At 47.1% G+C, this 16,422-nt stretch overlaps 1 protein-coding gene across 1 annotated transcript; it reads left to right on the top strand.

Annotated features, from left to right (window-relative positions):
- Positions 1 to 14,607: 14,607 nt before the first annotated feature.
- LOC123115417 (elongation of fatty acids protein 3-like) lies at positions 14,608 to 16,168 on the top strand. Its single transcript, XM_044536575.1, has one exon. The coding sequence runs from the start codon at positions 14,779 to 14,781 to the stop codon at positions 15,679 to 15,681; it is 903 nt and encodes a 300-aa protein (XP_044392510.1). The 5' UTR covers positions 14,608 to 14,778; the 3' UTR covers positions 15,682 to 16,168.
- The last annotated feature ends 254 nt before the right edge of the window (positions 16,169 to 16,422 follow it).

Raw genomic sequence — 16,422 nt, 5'->3', positions numbered from 1 at the left:
ATACAAGCCAAAAAAATCATGATTTTGAAAAAGATTCATGTTTTCTAATAATTGTTCACAAATTTAATAAAATTTCACAAAATTTAGTAACAAATATAAAATAAAAAAACTATTTTGAAAAAATGAAACTCAAAAAAATAAAAAGGAAAAGAACAAGGGAAATGAAAGAAAGAAAAAAATCGAAGAAAAAAAAACCAAAACTGGTTTGGAAAGGTTCTAGAATCTTCCCAAAAACTGAAAAGGGTCTAGGTTGGCCGGAAGAAGCGTATGTAACGGGGGTGGGTTCTAGATTCTCCGCGCCAAATAGGGAACTTACAAAAAACTGAAAAAAAAACACGAACTTTAAAAAAGGTCAAAATTTGGAATTTCATACAAAATGGAACAAGTTCTCGAATTTGAGAAAAGTTAACAACTTTGAAAAACAGTTCCCAAATTTGAAAGGGTTGGTAGAAATAGAAAAAAGTTTGAGAAAATGGAAAAGTTCACTAAATATGGAAAAAAAATCATGAATTCAAAATGAGTTCGTGAATTTGAAAAATAGGAAAATCCTCTAAATTTTGCAGATATATCCCCAAATTTGGGGAAAAAATAATCAGCTAAAAGTTCATGCATTTGAAAAACATGTTCATGGCTGAAAATTTGTAACTTTCAAAAGTGTTCATGAAATTCGTAAAAAGTTTACAAAATATGAAAAACGTTCACAGCCAAAAAATCTTAAATTTAGAAAATAATTCAGAAATTTGAAAAAGTTTAAGGAATTTAAAAAAATAGCAAAAATAGAAAATATAAACAAAAAACCAAAGAAAAATCGAGCTGGAAAAGGCGCCCTCAAAAAACTGGTGGGAACTTCTAGAAGGTTTCCAAAATCAGGACGTGCGTGTTCGAACTAGCGTATAGGACAGGCGCGTTCGAACTAGCGTATAGGATGGGTGTGTACTGTGCAAAATGAAAAAGAAAAGACTAAATGGTCCGAGCCCAAGGACGAAATGGGGTGTGCGGTGATATGCTGAATGAACTGTAACCGGCGCTTGAGGCGTCATATAGAGTTTGGGGGAAGAAAGAGCTAAAGAGGACGTTGTTGTCGATGGTTGTGTTCCACGAGCGACCTAACTACTACATACTCCCTCCGTTCCTAAATATTTGTCTTTCTAGTGATTTTAACAAGTGACTACATACGGAACAAAATGAGTAAATCTACACTCAAAAATATGTCTATATACATCCGTATGTGGTAGTTATTTGAAATCTCTAAAAAGACAAATATTTAGGAACAGAGGGAGTACATGACAGTAGAAATATCACACGTATTTTCTTTTAAATCAACATAAATACTACGAGCATGAGACAATCTCCTTCTGATGTGTATATTTGATTTAATATTCAGCTAGTTAAGTTTCTGCCTAAATCTGTCAACTTCTCTGACTCATTTTACTAGAAAATCAGGCAATTAAGGCGCTACTCGGTATCGTTCCACTCCACAACTCCGGCAGCGGAGTTGGTGGAGCTACAGTTCATAATAACAAAGTTGTAGTATTCCCGCTGCGTAAATTTCAGGAGCGGATGATTACCAAACAGGGCCTAACTTAGGCAGTGTTCGGCAACCCACCAGCTCCTCAAAATACGAGGAGTTGCGGAGTGGAGAGACTGCAGCTCCGTATTGTTTAACTGTAGCTCCGCCCTGCTCCCGAAGTGGAGCGGCGGAGTGGAGGGACTCCGAACAAGGCTTTAGTTGATTGATTCCTTGGCTAGTGCAGGCATGCTAGCATGTCTGCACATTGATCCATTTTTCCGTTCCGACTCCGCGGCCGTTCCAAGTACTTTATCAAGACGGGACTGAACGGAACGGGTGGTTCACGTTGAAGCCACTTCATCGAGAAAGGGTCACCGTCTTAGTTGAGAAAAAAAAGGGGTCACCGTCTGACTGATGTGACTGTTGTCATGTGAAGGAGCACTCGCCGTAACCGATAGGCTGTATGGATACTCTAACACAGTTAAAGTTAAAGTTATTTTCTAACCCACTCTAATCCAAATAAGCACCTCTCTACTGGGATAGTTGAGTTAGATGGAACTAACCCACTCTAACCCTCTCTGTTTGGAACTTTGGATACTTTTGGGTTATTTGAGCCCCCAACTAACCCAAACTAGCTCTAACTCCATGATCCAAACAGGGCCGATGTTTGTGATCTCCTTCCTTGATAGACTTGGGGTTGTTTGATTTCTAGCCACATTTTGTCATACTTTGCCACATCTTACCTTAGGCAAATTTGATCAAGTTAGTTGGTGCTTTATTCTAGCCACACCTTAGGCAAGATTTTTTTTTAATAAACAGTAAATCCCACATGTCATAGACACAAAAAGTGTGACAAGATTTCCTTATGCAAGTCAAAGTGTGGCTAACAATTTGAGCAACTCAAGTTAGTCAAGTGTGGCAAAAATAATGTGCCAATATAAGGCAAACATAGTCACAATCCAAACAGCCCTGTCATCCTCCACCTGCTAATTAAGTTTCTCCCTGTGGCTGCGGCTATTATTTCGTCGTGCTTAATTTTCTCGGTCGCTCTTGGGCAATGACTGATCAATCGACGGCTTGGCTTTTCTAAAAGAAAAACTATCACCGCAGCTTGCCCACCTAAATATATTTCATATTCTGAGCAGTTTTACCGCAGGAGGTGCTTCCAGGCGGCGATGGTGCGGCGCGGCGGCGGGGTAGCTCGGCACTGGCGTTGGTGGCCGGTGGCGTGGGGCGCGGCCGTTGGCGGCACCCGCTCGGCCCAGATCCGGGTCCCTTCGGGCCCCATCTAGGACGGCGGCTGCGATCTGTGGTGTAGATTCTTGGAGGCGGTGGTGGGGCGTTGGGAACCTGGGTGGCGGCGGCGGCGTCGTCAGCTTGCTGCAGCGAGGCGGCGGAGACTTTGCGGGGTCGATCTGAGCCCGATCGGGCTCGGGTGGCCTGGTTTGCCTCCTGCCGCTGCATCCGGTCGGCTACCGCGATGGCGCTAGAGGAACTGGCCTCTTGTGCAACGGCGGTGGAGGTTGTTCCCTCCCGCTCGACCGCGGTGCTGCCGCCCCCGGATCCCTGCGGTTTCATTCTCCGTCCTCTAGGTCTCGCGATGATGGCCTCAGTGAGACGGCGTGGATGGCTTCAAGACCGTGGTGGCGCAGGCAGGTGGGTGGAGTGTTGGGTGGAAGACTCCGGATCGCTTGGGTAGTGGTGTTCTGGGGGTGGGAAACATCCCCGTCGGCCTGTCTGACTCCGACACGGTGACGCCTGCGGGTGTCGGCACCCATCCTTGGAGGGCGTCGGGTAACCCCTTTCACCTACTTCCTCCGCGTGCCGGGGGAATCCCTAAGACATGTCCGGGCAACAACATCGTCGTCGTCGCACTCCTTTCTGAAGGTGTTGCTTGGCAGGCGGAGCTCCGGAGTGATGGATATGTGGTGGGACGATTTCGGAGGGCACAGCGGTGGTGGATCGTCTACTTGTTGTCGAGCTGCCATTGTTGACATTTGTTTCTCTTTTGTTCTTGTTTTACCTTTGGGCTTGATGTGTTGTTCGCCCCAGCGATGGATCAGAAGTTGTACTGAGTAATTAATATGGATTAGAGAGAGTAGACTATTTCGATATTCTTATGGTCCTAGAATACTGACACTATTCTACGACGCGGTCTTACAGTACCGACACGATGATCCTAGGACTGCCTCGCTAATCTAGGGCATTCTAGTTAATCTCAAGAGCACTAACTAGAAAGATGCATCTATGCTTTATTAGATGCTTTGTGTGCGCCCAATGCATGATAACGGAAAATCTAGGTATGCTTAGATTCCGACATGATCTGTTGCTTATGCTTTTGTCAGCAAACCTAATATTCCGGCTGCTCTTGCTCCTTAGTCGATCGGAGTCTGCGCTAGCTTTCCCAGGTGCACCTAGTTCCTTTCTCAAAAGACGACTTAAAAGCAACATAATTATGCTGGTAGAGCATCACACAACCAATCTTCTTTTAGACACCAACGACATGCTCCTTTTTATTCCTCAATTTCCCATTTCTGGTTTTCCTGCTATACGTGGAAATCCGCAGGAGCACGCACCTGCTCAGTGGTGTTCGGCCGTGCGATGGCTTTAAGATCCGTAAATGTGCAAGTCTTTAGTCATTGGATGATTACTGTAGGCCGGGGTCCATCCATGCATGCTTTTGACAGATTTTGTAGTTGTATGTGCCACTCACCCTACATTTTTTGTCTTTTTCATTCCATCTTCTAATTTCATTATACCTTTTTTTTTTGAATCAACAGTTTAAATTAAGTTTCATTCGCATATTTGTGTTCATCACGACCAAAACTTTTGAACAAGGCCGGTCTTGAATAAATTTCAACAACTTAAAAAAAATCAAGTTTCAAATATTGATACTTGATAATTGTAACATCAAGATTTACCAAGTTTCATATGCTTTTAAAGTTTTCGGGCTTCGGGCTTAGTTCAAGTTTAAATTTTTTTAACCTTCTAAATTTATCATTGTTCCTATCAAGTTTTAGTAATTGATACTTGTCAGGCCGCTCGATTTGCCTCACGGTCAGCAAAGTCGTTGGATTCCGCACAAGGGCACGCCAATTTGTAAGTTTAAGTTTCTGAAATTAGCAATTTTGTCATTCGCTCGTACTAAGTTTCGACAGTCAAAATTTAACAAAATTTAAAAAACCCATCAAAATGTATTCAAAATGGATCTTACTTGAAAGGACTCCTCACAAGCAACACGAATCTGAAAATAAAAGTTAAATTGGACTTATTGTTCAAAATATGTAGAAGATTGAAAATTGGAAGTCAAAAGAAAAAGGATGGGTAGTGCTGCCAAAAGTTGCGAAGAGCTGCACGCACGGACCCCAAAGTAATTAAGGAGTAGTTAAACCAGTTTTCGAATCACGAGACAATCGAGCTGCCGCCAAATCTGCATGCCCCTGTCCATGCGTGCTACAGTACAAATCATCTCCCCTACATAACGTAAAAAATGAATATGGCAAGCAAGCCTTCACGTTACTGAACCGAGTGATCCATCGATCGATTGATGCTCATACGTGTGCGCTAGTTGCAGGCCCCCGATCGATTGATCAATGCTTGCGCGGTTGTAGGACGCCCCCCGTTGATGCACGAGACATTTGCAGTACAAAGAACCCGAGACATTTGCGGTAGTATTTTCTTTTTCTTTGAAAACGATAACATAGTAACCGAGGCTTCTGGATGCTTTTCAAAGATATCAATACTACATATATATAGTATCAGGTTGAAAGAAAACACCCAAAAGGTTTCCTTGGTTAGTATTTTCTTTATCTTTGAAAACGTTAATTTAAAATCAGATAAGAGCAGCTACAGCCGTGTCTCTTATACCCGTCTCAAACGACCGGATAGGCCGTCCGGTCGGTGACCGGTCATAAAAAATCGACCCAACCGGACTCTCGAACTGCGGACAAATGCCCGGGCTGACCGACACCCCACATATCCAGCCAGAGCGGATATGGGGCGGCTCGGGCCCGCCCAGGCCCATCTGCCTGACAGGCCCGACCCATCATCGACCCTACAAAAATCCAAATCTGGGCTCGAGCTCAAACCCTAGCTCGCTCTCTCCCTCTCTCGCTCCGTCTGTCCACTCCTCTCCCTCTTCGTTTCCAGTCCCATCCACCACCACGAGCAGCTCCGGCATCGACTCTGGCTCGGAGCTCGACTACTAGGAGGAGATGGCCCTCCGCATTGCGCTGGAGCGATCGAAGGTGGAGACCGACGGCACCTTCGGATCTGGAGCGTCACCGCACCTCCCTCATCGGCGCAGCACGGACAGCGGAGCTGGACCCTCCCAGCCTGCACGCGGCGACGCCCGGTTAGCACAGCCCGTACCGGCCCCGCGTCGTCTCCTTCTCCCGTTAGCTGCACGCGGCCAGCGCTGGGTGCTTGTGCCCATGCCTCCGGCACGCACGTGCACTCGGAGTCGGAGGCGCGCGTTGTGAGAAGCAACGTGCACGGGAGAGGGTGGTGGCAGAGCAGTCCACGTGCCGCCGCCGCGGGATGGAGCCGGACGCCGACAAGGACGCGCTTCTCCTCGCCTGGGTGTACCACCACTCCCTCACGACGGCGGAGACGGATGCTCGCCGCCTCCGACGAAAGAACAACAAGGTGCTCCGGCTAGCTATTGAGCAATCGAAGCGCGAGGCAAAGGAGGCAGTGACAGAGAAGGCTCGGGTGGCAAGGCTGAAGCGGAAGCAGGACAGGGTGATTTGTTGGATGAAGGGGCTCATCGTCCTATCCGATTCTGACTCCGACGGCGGCGACAGCTGCAGCTCATCGTCCGACGACCAAGAGCCTCCACCATTCGCGACGCCTACAGCTGCGTCGGCAACCGGAAGGGCAAAGGCCCCACGAGGACGTTTTTAGTTGTACAAGTTTATGAACTTGTCCGTGGACAAACTATGATCTTTTGAATGTTGTGAAGTATATTATATCCGTTTGCAGCCGATCTTGTGCTTCTTTGCAGCTCAATTTTGTTGCTCGTCATTTGATCCCGTAGGATAGATCAACGTGTGCATGGGTAATATGGATATAAGGCGCCGGATATGAGATACACAGATGCAGAATGGCAAATATGAGGGGTGCCCGGTCAGTACCCTGCGCCCGGGGGCGTTTGATGGACCGGATTTGTCAAGTCCGTCTGTAGATGCTCTAATATAGTTCCATGTCGTGCCAACATGAGGCTTTTGAATTAAATACAAACTTTATATATATGGCGCAGGAAAACCATAATGTATCGAGGGACAAATAACCACCGATGATCTAACTATGAGTTTGACGCTATTTATGCCCCGTGAAAGCGAACTATCATTCCAGACATTTCCATCGATAGTGAGGTGAATACGTCTTATATCGTGGAAATAACATATGGCCCCGTTCATCAATCCATTCAGAGTGTTAAGAGAGAGAAACGAAGACAAGATAGCTAGCAGAGCACGTGAAGGATAGAATTATTTATTCTCGTGACTGTGAAATTGGACAGTACTCCCTTCGTCCCATAATATAAGACGCTTATTGACACTAGTGTAGCGTAGAAAAATTTCTTACATTATGAGACGGAAGGAGTATTAAAACTAGTAAGGCGTGGATATTCTTTTTTCTTTCCCTTTTTGAAACGGATCAGAAAAGAAATCATGAGGTAGGAAGACGCATGGAGCGGGACGTCGTTGTCGATGCTCGTGTACCACGAGCGAGCGAACTGCTGCATGCCGAGAGAGAAATATCACACACATATTGGTCGGGCGTTTAATCTCATTTTAAAAGAAAGAGCGAAAACATTGACTTTCTCAGTTTGTATTACTTTTTGTTTGAAGATGGCGAAATTTGGATTATTTTAGAGATAATGATTTACGCCCAGCTCCAAAGTAAGGCCATCCACATGGTCAACTCTCCTACTCCGTTTGAGATGACACTTGTTAATTGGGACGACGTTTGCGGCAATACAAATACGTGCATGAACTCGACCCTGTGGCAGTAAGCAAGGAATCGAACAGATGTGCTTGGAAGAGCGACAGCAACAAACAAACAAACAAATTTAGGATGGCGATGGTGTGGACGGATCCCTCCAAACAAACATGCAAATCTTGCTCATGGATTGACCGTCCACACAAACATATCCAAATTTTCTTTACTTTGTTTATTATTAATACGGAAACCAACGGCTGGGATAACGCGGCCCGGGTGTGTAGGCTCATTCGCGTCACAGGCAGGGCAGGCTAGGCACGACACCTTCTACTAGTACAAGTCTCAATCATCAATACGGGGCCTGGTTCATATACGACCCTATGAACCTGATACGGACATATGACACGATTATTATTTTAATTTGTACAGTTTGAATGTTATTTCGATGAAACCTTGGTTCGGAGTTGTGACGGCTTATAGTAGAGGGGAACAAAATATGTTTGTTCACGACAACAACGCTAGTGCAATATTCCAATTAAGACAAACTAATCTAGGTCATCCCAGGTACAAGCTGAAGAACACTAAAAATATGCATGCATGTATGCTTTATTAGATTCTTTGTGTGCGTCCCATCATAAACAAGCTACTGATTCATTTTCAGGGGCATCTAGCTAGTTCAGTTTCCACAAGACAACTTGATAATAAAGTTACATATAAAAGTAGTATATGTTGGTAGAGCAGCTAGCACATAATTCATCTTTCTTTAGCTAGGCACCAACCAGAACTTCCTTCCTATTACTATTCCTTATTTTTGCCACTTGTTCTTCATACTTTAGGTGACAAGGAGTGCTGAATAAGGAGGGAATGTGCATGTATTTAGCAGCAAACTTCGCTCTAAAGACAGAGGACGCGGAGTAGCGACTTGGGTGAACCGTAAATTAAAAAAACTTTTAAACATGAAAAAAAATTGGTGCCAAATAGTATAGAATGTTTCGAGCGCTCGCAAAGTTTCATGATGGAATTACATTCGTGGAAGCCTTGGCCAAAAAGTAAGCTACAGAGTAATGGGACGTGCTCCATGTTGCACTTCAACTTGGACTCAACCGAAGATCCGACCGACTGACTGATACTATCCTCAGAAGGCCGTCACCACCTCGAGATCCAAACTCCGAATCGCCCACACGATCCAAGAGTCCGCCGCTCCAATTCTGGGTGCTACAGGGAGCACCCACCGTCGCGCCAGCTGTTGTCTTCGCCCATACAACAGCAACCGTCGTCGCGATCCCGCATCACGCGCCGTCGACGCCGGAGGAAAATGATATAATTGGATTCTAAATCTTCTACTAACCTAATCGCCGGTCCGGGGTATGGTTGATTTTAGCAGACTATATATTTCAAATACTAATATGGTCCGAGTATACTGATACTATTCTATGGTGCCATCTCACAGTACCGACACGATGTTCCTAGGACTGCACCACTAATCCAGGGCCTTCTAGTTACAAGCTCAAGAGCACTAACTTTATAAGATGCTTTGTGTGCGTCCAATGATAACGAAAATTCTATGCATGCTTAGATAGTGCCCTCGTCTGTTGCATCTGTTGTCAGCAAACCTAACATTCCTTTCTCAAAAGACAACTTAATAGAGCAATATAAATCACATAAGTAATCTTCTTTTAGGCACCAACCACATGTTCCTTTTTATTCCTTAATTTCCTAGTTCCTAGTTCTTTCCATACTATAGGTGATATTTACTGAAAAAGGAGGAAATGATGTTATATTTGGCCGCAAACCATCCTAGTACCAATAATCAAAAAATAAATCAAGATCTAAGGTGTAGGCAACAGGAGATTAACCGCTTGACCTTTTAGCCGTGAAGGTGGCATTCCTGAGGTCGGCTCATCTGTTCCGTTGATGAACATCGTATCCAAAAATAAAACAATATCAGAGCTTCAAAAAGGATTCAAAATATTGATTACTTGACCTTTCAGGCGTGAAGGCGGCGTTTCTGAGCTTATCCATGGTCATGGTCATGGTCATGGACTCATGGATGTTTTGACAAGTTGCGTGGGCAGCAGCTAAAGCCGTTTTGTCGCATATCTCTGTCCCTAGCTAGTGTTGCCTAACAGGCGGATGGGAGTCGGATCTAGCTAGAAGGGGTGACAGGTCAAGAGGCAACCGCCTGCAGCGTTGTACGGGCGTGCGTGCTGGCGCAATGCACTTGTGAATAACAGACCGTTTTATCAAAGGGGCGGCAACAATCAAAGAGATTTTGGGGTGGTGTGGACGCGCATGCATGCAAATCGTACCTACTCCGTTCGTCGCACAACACAATGGCCCTAAAACAATGGGCAGCCAGGTTTACGTCTTTCTGCAAGGACGTTCGGCTTTACAACCGACAGAGAGCGACATATGTCCATCCATATTTCATTTAGAACGTGGGAGTGTGGTGCGGACAGAATTAGGCCGCGGTGAGCGCGTCCGCGGCGGTCATCTTCAATCATGGCAGTACAACAAATACCAGAAATAAAAAAAATTGCATATAGATTCATAGACCATCTAAGTACGACTACAAGCACTGAAGCGAGCCGAAGGCCTGTCGCCGTCATCGCCCCTCCATCACCGAAGTCGGGCACAACTTGTTGTAGTAGACAGTCAGGAAGTCGTCGTTCTAAGGCCCCGTAGGACCAGCGCACCAGAACAGCAACCGTCGCCGATGAAGAATAATGTAGCTCGAAATGATCCAATCCAAAGACACACGAACGTAGACGAACACCAAAGATAGATTCCAATTAAGACCAACTAATCTAGGGCACCCCAGCAAGCTGAAAAATACTAAATATATTCATGCATTTATGCTTCATTAGATTCTTTGTGTGTGTCCCACCATGAGTGAATTGTAAAAAACATCGACATTGAAGGTTAGAGTTGCAAAAAACACAATTCTACAGTTTTATGCTAAAAATCAATAATTCTGAGCCTAATTTTTTGCAAATAACAACAGTTGGCTCTTTGCGTGTTTTGATGACAATTATGACAGACGGGACCCACATTTTGCCGACGTTAGCAATATCTAACTCCCCTGCCCAGGGTCGGGATCGGTCGTCGTTCCCCGCACACCATCGGCCTCGTGTATTCTAACGTCGTCGCCGGCGGTACCCGCGCGCCCAACAGTACCGCCGCCGCGGCCTGGCCAAAGGTGCTCGCCGCCCCCTTCCTATCGGGCGCTCTCGTGGTCGTCTTCCCTGTGGCCGTCGAGTGCACGTCGAGATGGACAACCTCCGCTACGTGGCCGCCGGCGACGTAGATCCGCCCTCGCGCGGCTGCCGCGGCTCCCTTCCACGGCATCCCGCGGCAGCGGGCCTTGAGCACCTGGTTCCCAGGTGCAACTGCTTGGGGTGAAGCCGTCGTCGCCAGGCCGACGAGCTACATCGACCCAGCCGGTGCGCCCGAACAGCAGCAAGACGACTCGCGCGCTGCCGTACGTGGCCGCGACCATGAGCAGCGTTCGCGGCTCGTACGCCTTGCTCCGGCCATACCACACTACCACAGCCCAACGTCATCAGGCGCTCCCGTCTTGGTGGATGTCGAGCGCGCCGGCGTGCGCGCCAACAACAGCTTCACCGCGCCTCCCTGCGCTGTCCGGGTCACGAGCAACAGCAGCTTCACCGCGCCTCCCTGCGCCGGCCGGGGCACGAGCAGCAGCAGCTCACGGCGCCTCCTTGTGCCGGCCGGGGCACGAGCAGCAGCAGCTCACCACGCCTCCTTGTGCCGGCCGGGGCACGAGCAGCAGCATGTCACCACGCCTCCCCTGCGGATGGGGTTGATTGCTTTTCTATTTTTGGTTGAAGGGTCTCTAAGCAAAAAGTCAGGGACTCTTCTGTAAATTTAGAACTAACGTTGTCTCACGCGAACAGTTCTGCCACGTCAGCAAAAGCGGGACCCACCTGTCATAATCGTGGTTGAAATGGACTAAGTCGCCAACTAGTGTTTTTTTGCAAAAATTAGGCTCAGAATTAATGATTTTTGTTACAAAACTGTAGAATTGTGGTTTCTGCAAACTTAGCCTTTAATGTCGATGTTTTCTGTGTCCCACCATAGTAACGACCAATTAAGACAGCTTGATAAAGCTACATATAAAATGAATATTTTTGAAACGGAGACATAATATTTGCGTCAACCATGCTACATATAAAAGTAGTACATGTTGGTAGAGCAGCTAGCACATGATGAAATCTTCCTTTAGGCACCAACCAGAAGCTCTTTTTTTATTCCTTAATTTTGCCACTTGTTCTTCATACTTTAGGTGGTAAAGAGTACTGAAAAAGGAGGGAATGTTGATGTATTTGGCCGCAAACTGTAGTGGCACTCAACCGACTGACCGACCACCTCATGCGTCCGTCCATCCTGAAGAAATGTTTTCAATTGTATCACCCTTCAGAGCATAGTTAATAGTGTAGCAATTGTTGACGCTGGAACGCGTCACACGAGCACGTCAATGTGTACCCGCGGCACCGAGGGAGATGCTCCGCAACTCACACCGCGGGAGGCCGACTTCCAGCGTGATACGCAAGACAGCAAGCTGGCGCTTTTGGGACCAGACGCCCCGCTCGCCCGGGAGGGACCCCGTCAGGGCTCGCGGCGATGATTGGCTACTCGAGGTCGGCCTTACCGCCCCTAGAGCCTCGTGGATTCGTAGCCTCCAATCTTAAAGAACGACGAAGAACGAGAAGAAAGATACAAGTGGAGAGATAAAAGTAGATGAACACGAAAAAATAGTAGATGTGTTTGCTCGATTGGTGTTGTTCAATCGGCCGTCACCCCTTAGGTATATAAGAGGCGACTGGACTTCCCGTGCAAGGAAAAGGCTTGGATTCACGTTCAAAACCCTAATCAAATTCGGATTGATTTTGTCCGAACTTTCCAAAACTGTTCGGTTTAAACTAGCTGCATCTTGCGGGTCTTTTTTGTGGTGGTAAACGATCTCGGATGGAAACGAGCCCAAAAGCAGTCTTGACCGTTTCGACGATACGAACAACTTTTATGTTGAACTTTTTTTGATCAAAGGTCATCTTGAGGGTCAAATCGGTCACGCAAAACAAGCTATCCCTCGCGCTACCCATCAGACAGGGTGTCTGGTGGGGCGCGCCAGTTTTTGCCTCCTGACAGGGCTGTATTCCGATGGCTCTAACTTTTGCATACGAATTCGGATTGGAACAATTTTTATATCAAAACCGATCGTTTCGATGAGACGAAGACAACCCGTGTAAATAATGTTTCCATTTGAGGTCGTCTTGGGGGCTTAATCAGCCAAACTGTACTCTGAATATAAGATCTTAGTACTTTGAGCATAGTTTCGGCCTTCGAGATGAAATCGGACTGCGATGACCCAAACTTTAAAGATGTTCATATCGACAACACGGAACTCTTTCATGAAGATCACTTCTTCATTTGAGGCCATCTTAAATAAGTTATTGACCGTGCCAAAATCTGGTGTCAACAGCAATCAATCGGCCACATGAAGTTGTCACGTCACTTATAGAGAACCTAACAATAGTCCACTTGTATAAATTAATTTTCCGTGCTCATGGCCATGCATGATTTGACAAATCATATGTAGCCTGCTAAAGTCATTTCGTCCCTAGTGTAACAAACGGACAGCGGTCACAGGTCAAAGGTCAAGAGCAAGTATACAAAGGTAATGTAAATAAAGTATAAGAGTTTGTTTTCCCAAGTTGAAACAGAGAGAAGACAAATGGGTTATACAATCAAGAGTCGGTCGCAACAAATGTACAAAGAAATTTGGTGAGAAATAAGGTGGACCAAATATTAATAAAGTAATATATACCAATAACTAAAGTAATAGTAAAAAGTAATATATATATATATATATATCACAAAATTATTAGGGCCTCTCTTATTTAGGGCTAAAGTTTGACAATATATTTAACTAAAAATGTAAATTATATGTGACAAAAATTATACTTTGAAAAAATCTTTTCAAATACAAATCCAACAATACAATTTTGTATCATATACTTATAATTTATATTTTGTTGGTTTTGTAGATGGTCAAAGACCCAAAATACACGGGGCCAATAAACCTAGAGAGAGGTAGTACTATATATACTGGCTATATATGACATGACATTAAAATACAATCAACTTGCGGTTGACTCTACTATTAAAATTGCTAGGTGATGCGTTTATGCGGTTCTCCTAATAAAATAAATCTACAACAAGATGATCATTAACATCAGCCGATACGCACAGTTTGCGACTAAACAATGGTTGGATGGATGAAATTATGAAATCCAAATAATTCGGTCGTGCCGTTAGTTTGGTCGTGGGCAGTTCTTTTAATTGCAGATAAGTTCCGGCCCGACACATATATGCTGAATCAAGCGAAATGATCAATCTAGTCAAACAAACCATGTAGTAATAAAATTTATGTTCGAAAACCGAAAACTCAAGGAACCAAGCGAGCGAGAACGGGTCTATATATGCTGTGGATTTCTTTGGTTTTCCTTCAAAGACGACGACAGTAATGTTGTTGTTTTTCCATGGCAAAACAAACTGAAATTGTGGTTGTTTTCATGCATATAGAGTGTCCGACTTCGAGTGGACACTTGTCATGTTGCGGCGATATATACGTGCATAAACTTTGGTCCTATGGCAACAACCAAACAATTTAGGATGGTGGTGGTGGTGTGGACGGATCCCCCAAAGCAAGCATGCATGCAAATCGTGCTCCATGCATCACACCAGCCGCTCCTTGGAGAATGCATGGCCACCCTAGCTAACTTTAGGCAAGCACATTTCAAGACCTTTTCCCTTTCGTTTATATGTTGATAAAGACCTTTTGTCCCTTTGTTTATATGTTGATTGTTATCATGCGTACCCATTTTCTAGACCACCCAAAAGGATACATCTTCTAAAAGTTTCTTACAATTTTCTTGAAAATATTTTGAAAGTTTTTCATGACCCTAAAATGACATACCAATACAACCCAAAGTTAATAAACTGAGACCACCCCTCCTCCCCGGGAAATAAATAAATGAAAATAAATTGAGACCCTACGAGGCTTCGAACTGTAAAGCCTGGTGGCTCGGACTGTCCAGGGTCCAAGCCCGCTATAATCGGATTTTTTAAGCAATTTCTAATGCAAAATATGACATGAAGCAATTTGCGACAAACGAGAGGAGGCCCAGGCGAGTATATATATCCGGCCCCCATTCCCCAAATCCCTTTCCATCCTCCGCACCGTACGACCGCAACAACCTCCCCTTTTTCCGCCGGCGAGCGACCGATCCGGCGGACGGACCATGGCCGCGCTCGTCGGCGACGCCGCCTACTGGCTGGCGGAGCACCCGGACATCGTGGGCTTCCGCTGGAGCCCCTCGGGCCTCTGGTTCTCCACCTGGGCCTTCCTCCTCGGCTTCCTGGCCACCTACGTGTCCCTCTGCCTCGCCGCCGACGCGCTCCTCCGCCGCCGGAAGCAGCCGCTCCCCCTGGGGCCCCTCCCGGCCGCGCACGCGCTCCTCATGGCCGCCGTCTCGGCCGCCATCTTCGCCGGCACGCTGCTGTCGGCGGTGGCGGAGATACGGGACACGCGGTGGTCGTGGCGGGGCCGGAGCCGGACCACGCCGCTCCGCTGGCTCCTATGCTTCCCGCCGGGGACCCGCTCGTCGGGCCGCGTCTTCTTCTGGTCCTACGCCTACTACCTCTCCCGGTACCTCCACGCGGCGCGCGGCGTGTTCGCGGTGCTCAGGCGCCGGCGCGGGGCGGCCGCCCGGGCGTTGGCGCACGCGGCCTCCGTCGCCATGGCGTTCCTGTGGCTCGAGTTCTCGCAGTCGTTCCAGGTGCTGGCCATCCTCGCGTCCACGCTCGCCCACGCCGTCGCCTTCGGGTTCCGCTTCTGGGTCGACAGCGCGGGGCTCCCGGCGGCGCGCGCCGCGCGGAGCGGGTCGCTGGCCTGCCAGCTCGGGCTGCTGGGGTGCAACCTGGTGTGCCACGCGGGGGTGGTGTGGATGCACTTCGGCGGGGCGATGGCCGGCGGGTGCAGCGGCATCGGGGCGTGGGTGGTCAACACGCTGCTCAACGCCGCCCTGCTCTGGGTGTTCCTGCACTGCTACGGCACGCGCGGCGTCTGCGACGACGACGGCGTAACCGCCGCCGCCGCCACCGCCACGGTGAGCCTGAAGAAGAAGAAGAAGAAGGGGATGTGAGAGCGGCGTGAGGTGATCAGGGCCCCAACCAACCAACCATTGTAATATACTCCTACTGTAGTACAATCCATTGGTGTACTGTACATATAGGTAGAGGCCGGCATTGGCATCGGCATCGGCATTCGGCATTCGGCATCTGGCATCCCGATGAGATGAGATGAGATGAGATGAGATGAGCAGGTGACTCGCTGCTGCTATATACCAAAGCAAAAAACATAAAAGAAAACAAAATTCAATTCTAATTTATAGAGATGGGTACACATACATAGATAGATAGGAGCACATACATATATGCACGGGTGGATCGACGATTGGATCGAACCCCTGCCGCTGCTGCTGATGCTGATGATTAACTCGATTCTTATGCTCTGTTCTTGTGTTCTTGGCAAGGGGAATTTTCTCCTCTTCTTCTTCTTTTTGGTTGATTCGGTTCAGTGGGTGACATCTGAACTGGAAAGAAAACATCTAAGCTTCCTTTTGGATGCAACTGAGCCTGTGTGTGTCTCTGTCTGTGATCCCATGCCAACTGCCATGCTCGGCGTCGCGTCTGGAGTCTCAAGTGCCATGCCGCTCTGTCTTGTTCGTGTTCGAGCGCAGAGAAGAAGAAGACAGACACGGAGCACAAGCCAACAAGGGACGGCTCCGTTTTCTGGTTAAGCTGTACGTAGCTGAAATGAAGCAAAGCTGCTGCAGCTGTCACGTGAGCAAGGAAGGCCACACACACGCCGACAAAGAGTGATG

Source organism: Triticum aestivum, chromosome 5B (assembly GCF_018294505.1).
Source record: "Triticum aestivum cultivar Chinese Spring chromosome 5B, IWGSC CS RefSeq v2.1, whole genome shotgun sequence".
Classification (NCBI taxonomy): Eukaryota; Viridiplantae; Streptophyta; class Magnoliopsida; order Poales; family Poaceae; genus Triticum; species Triticum aestivum.
This window is presented reverse-complemented; position numbering and strand designations above follow the sequence as displayed.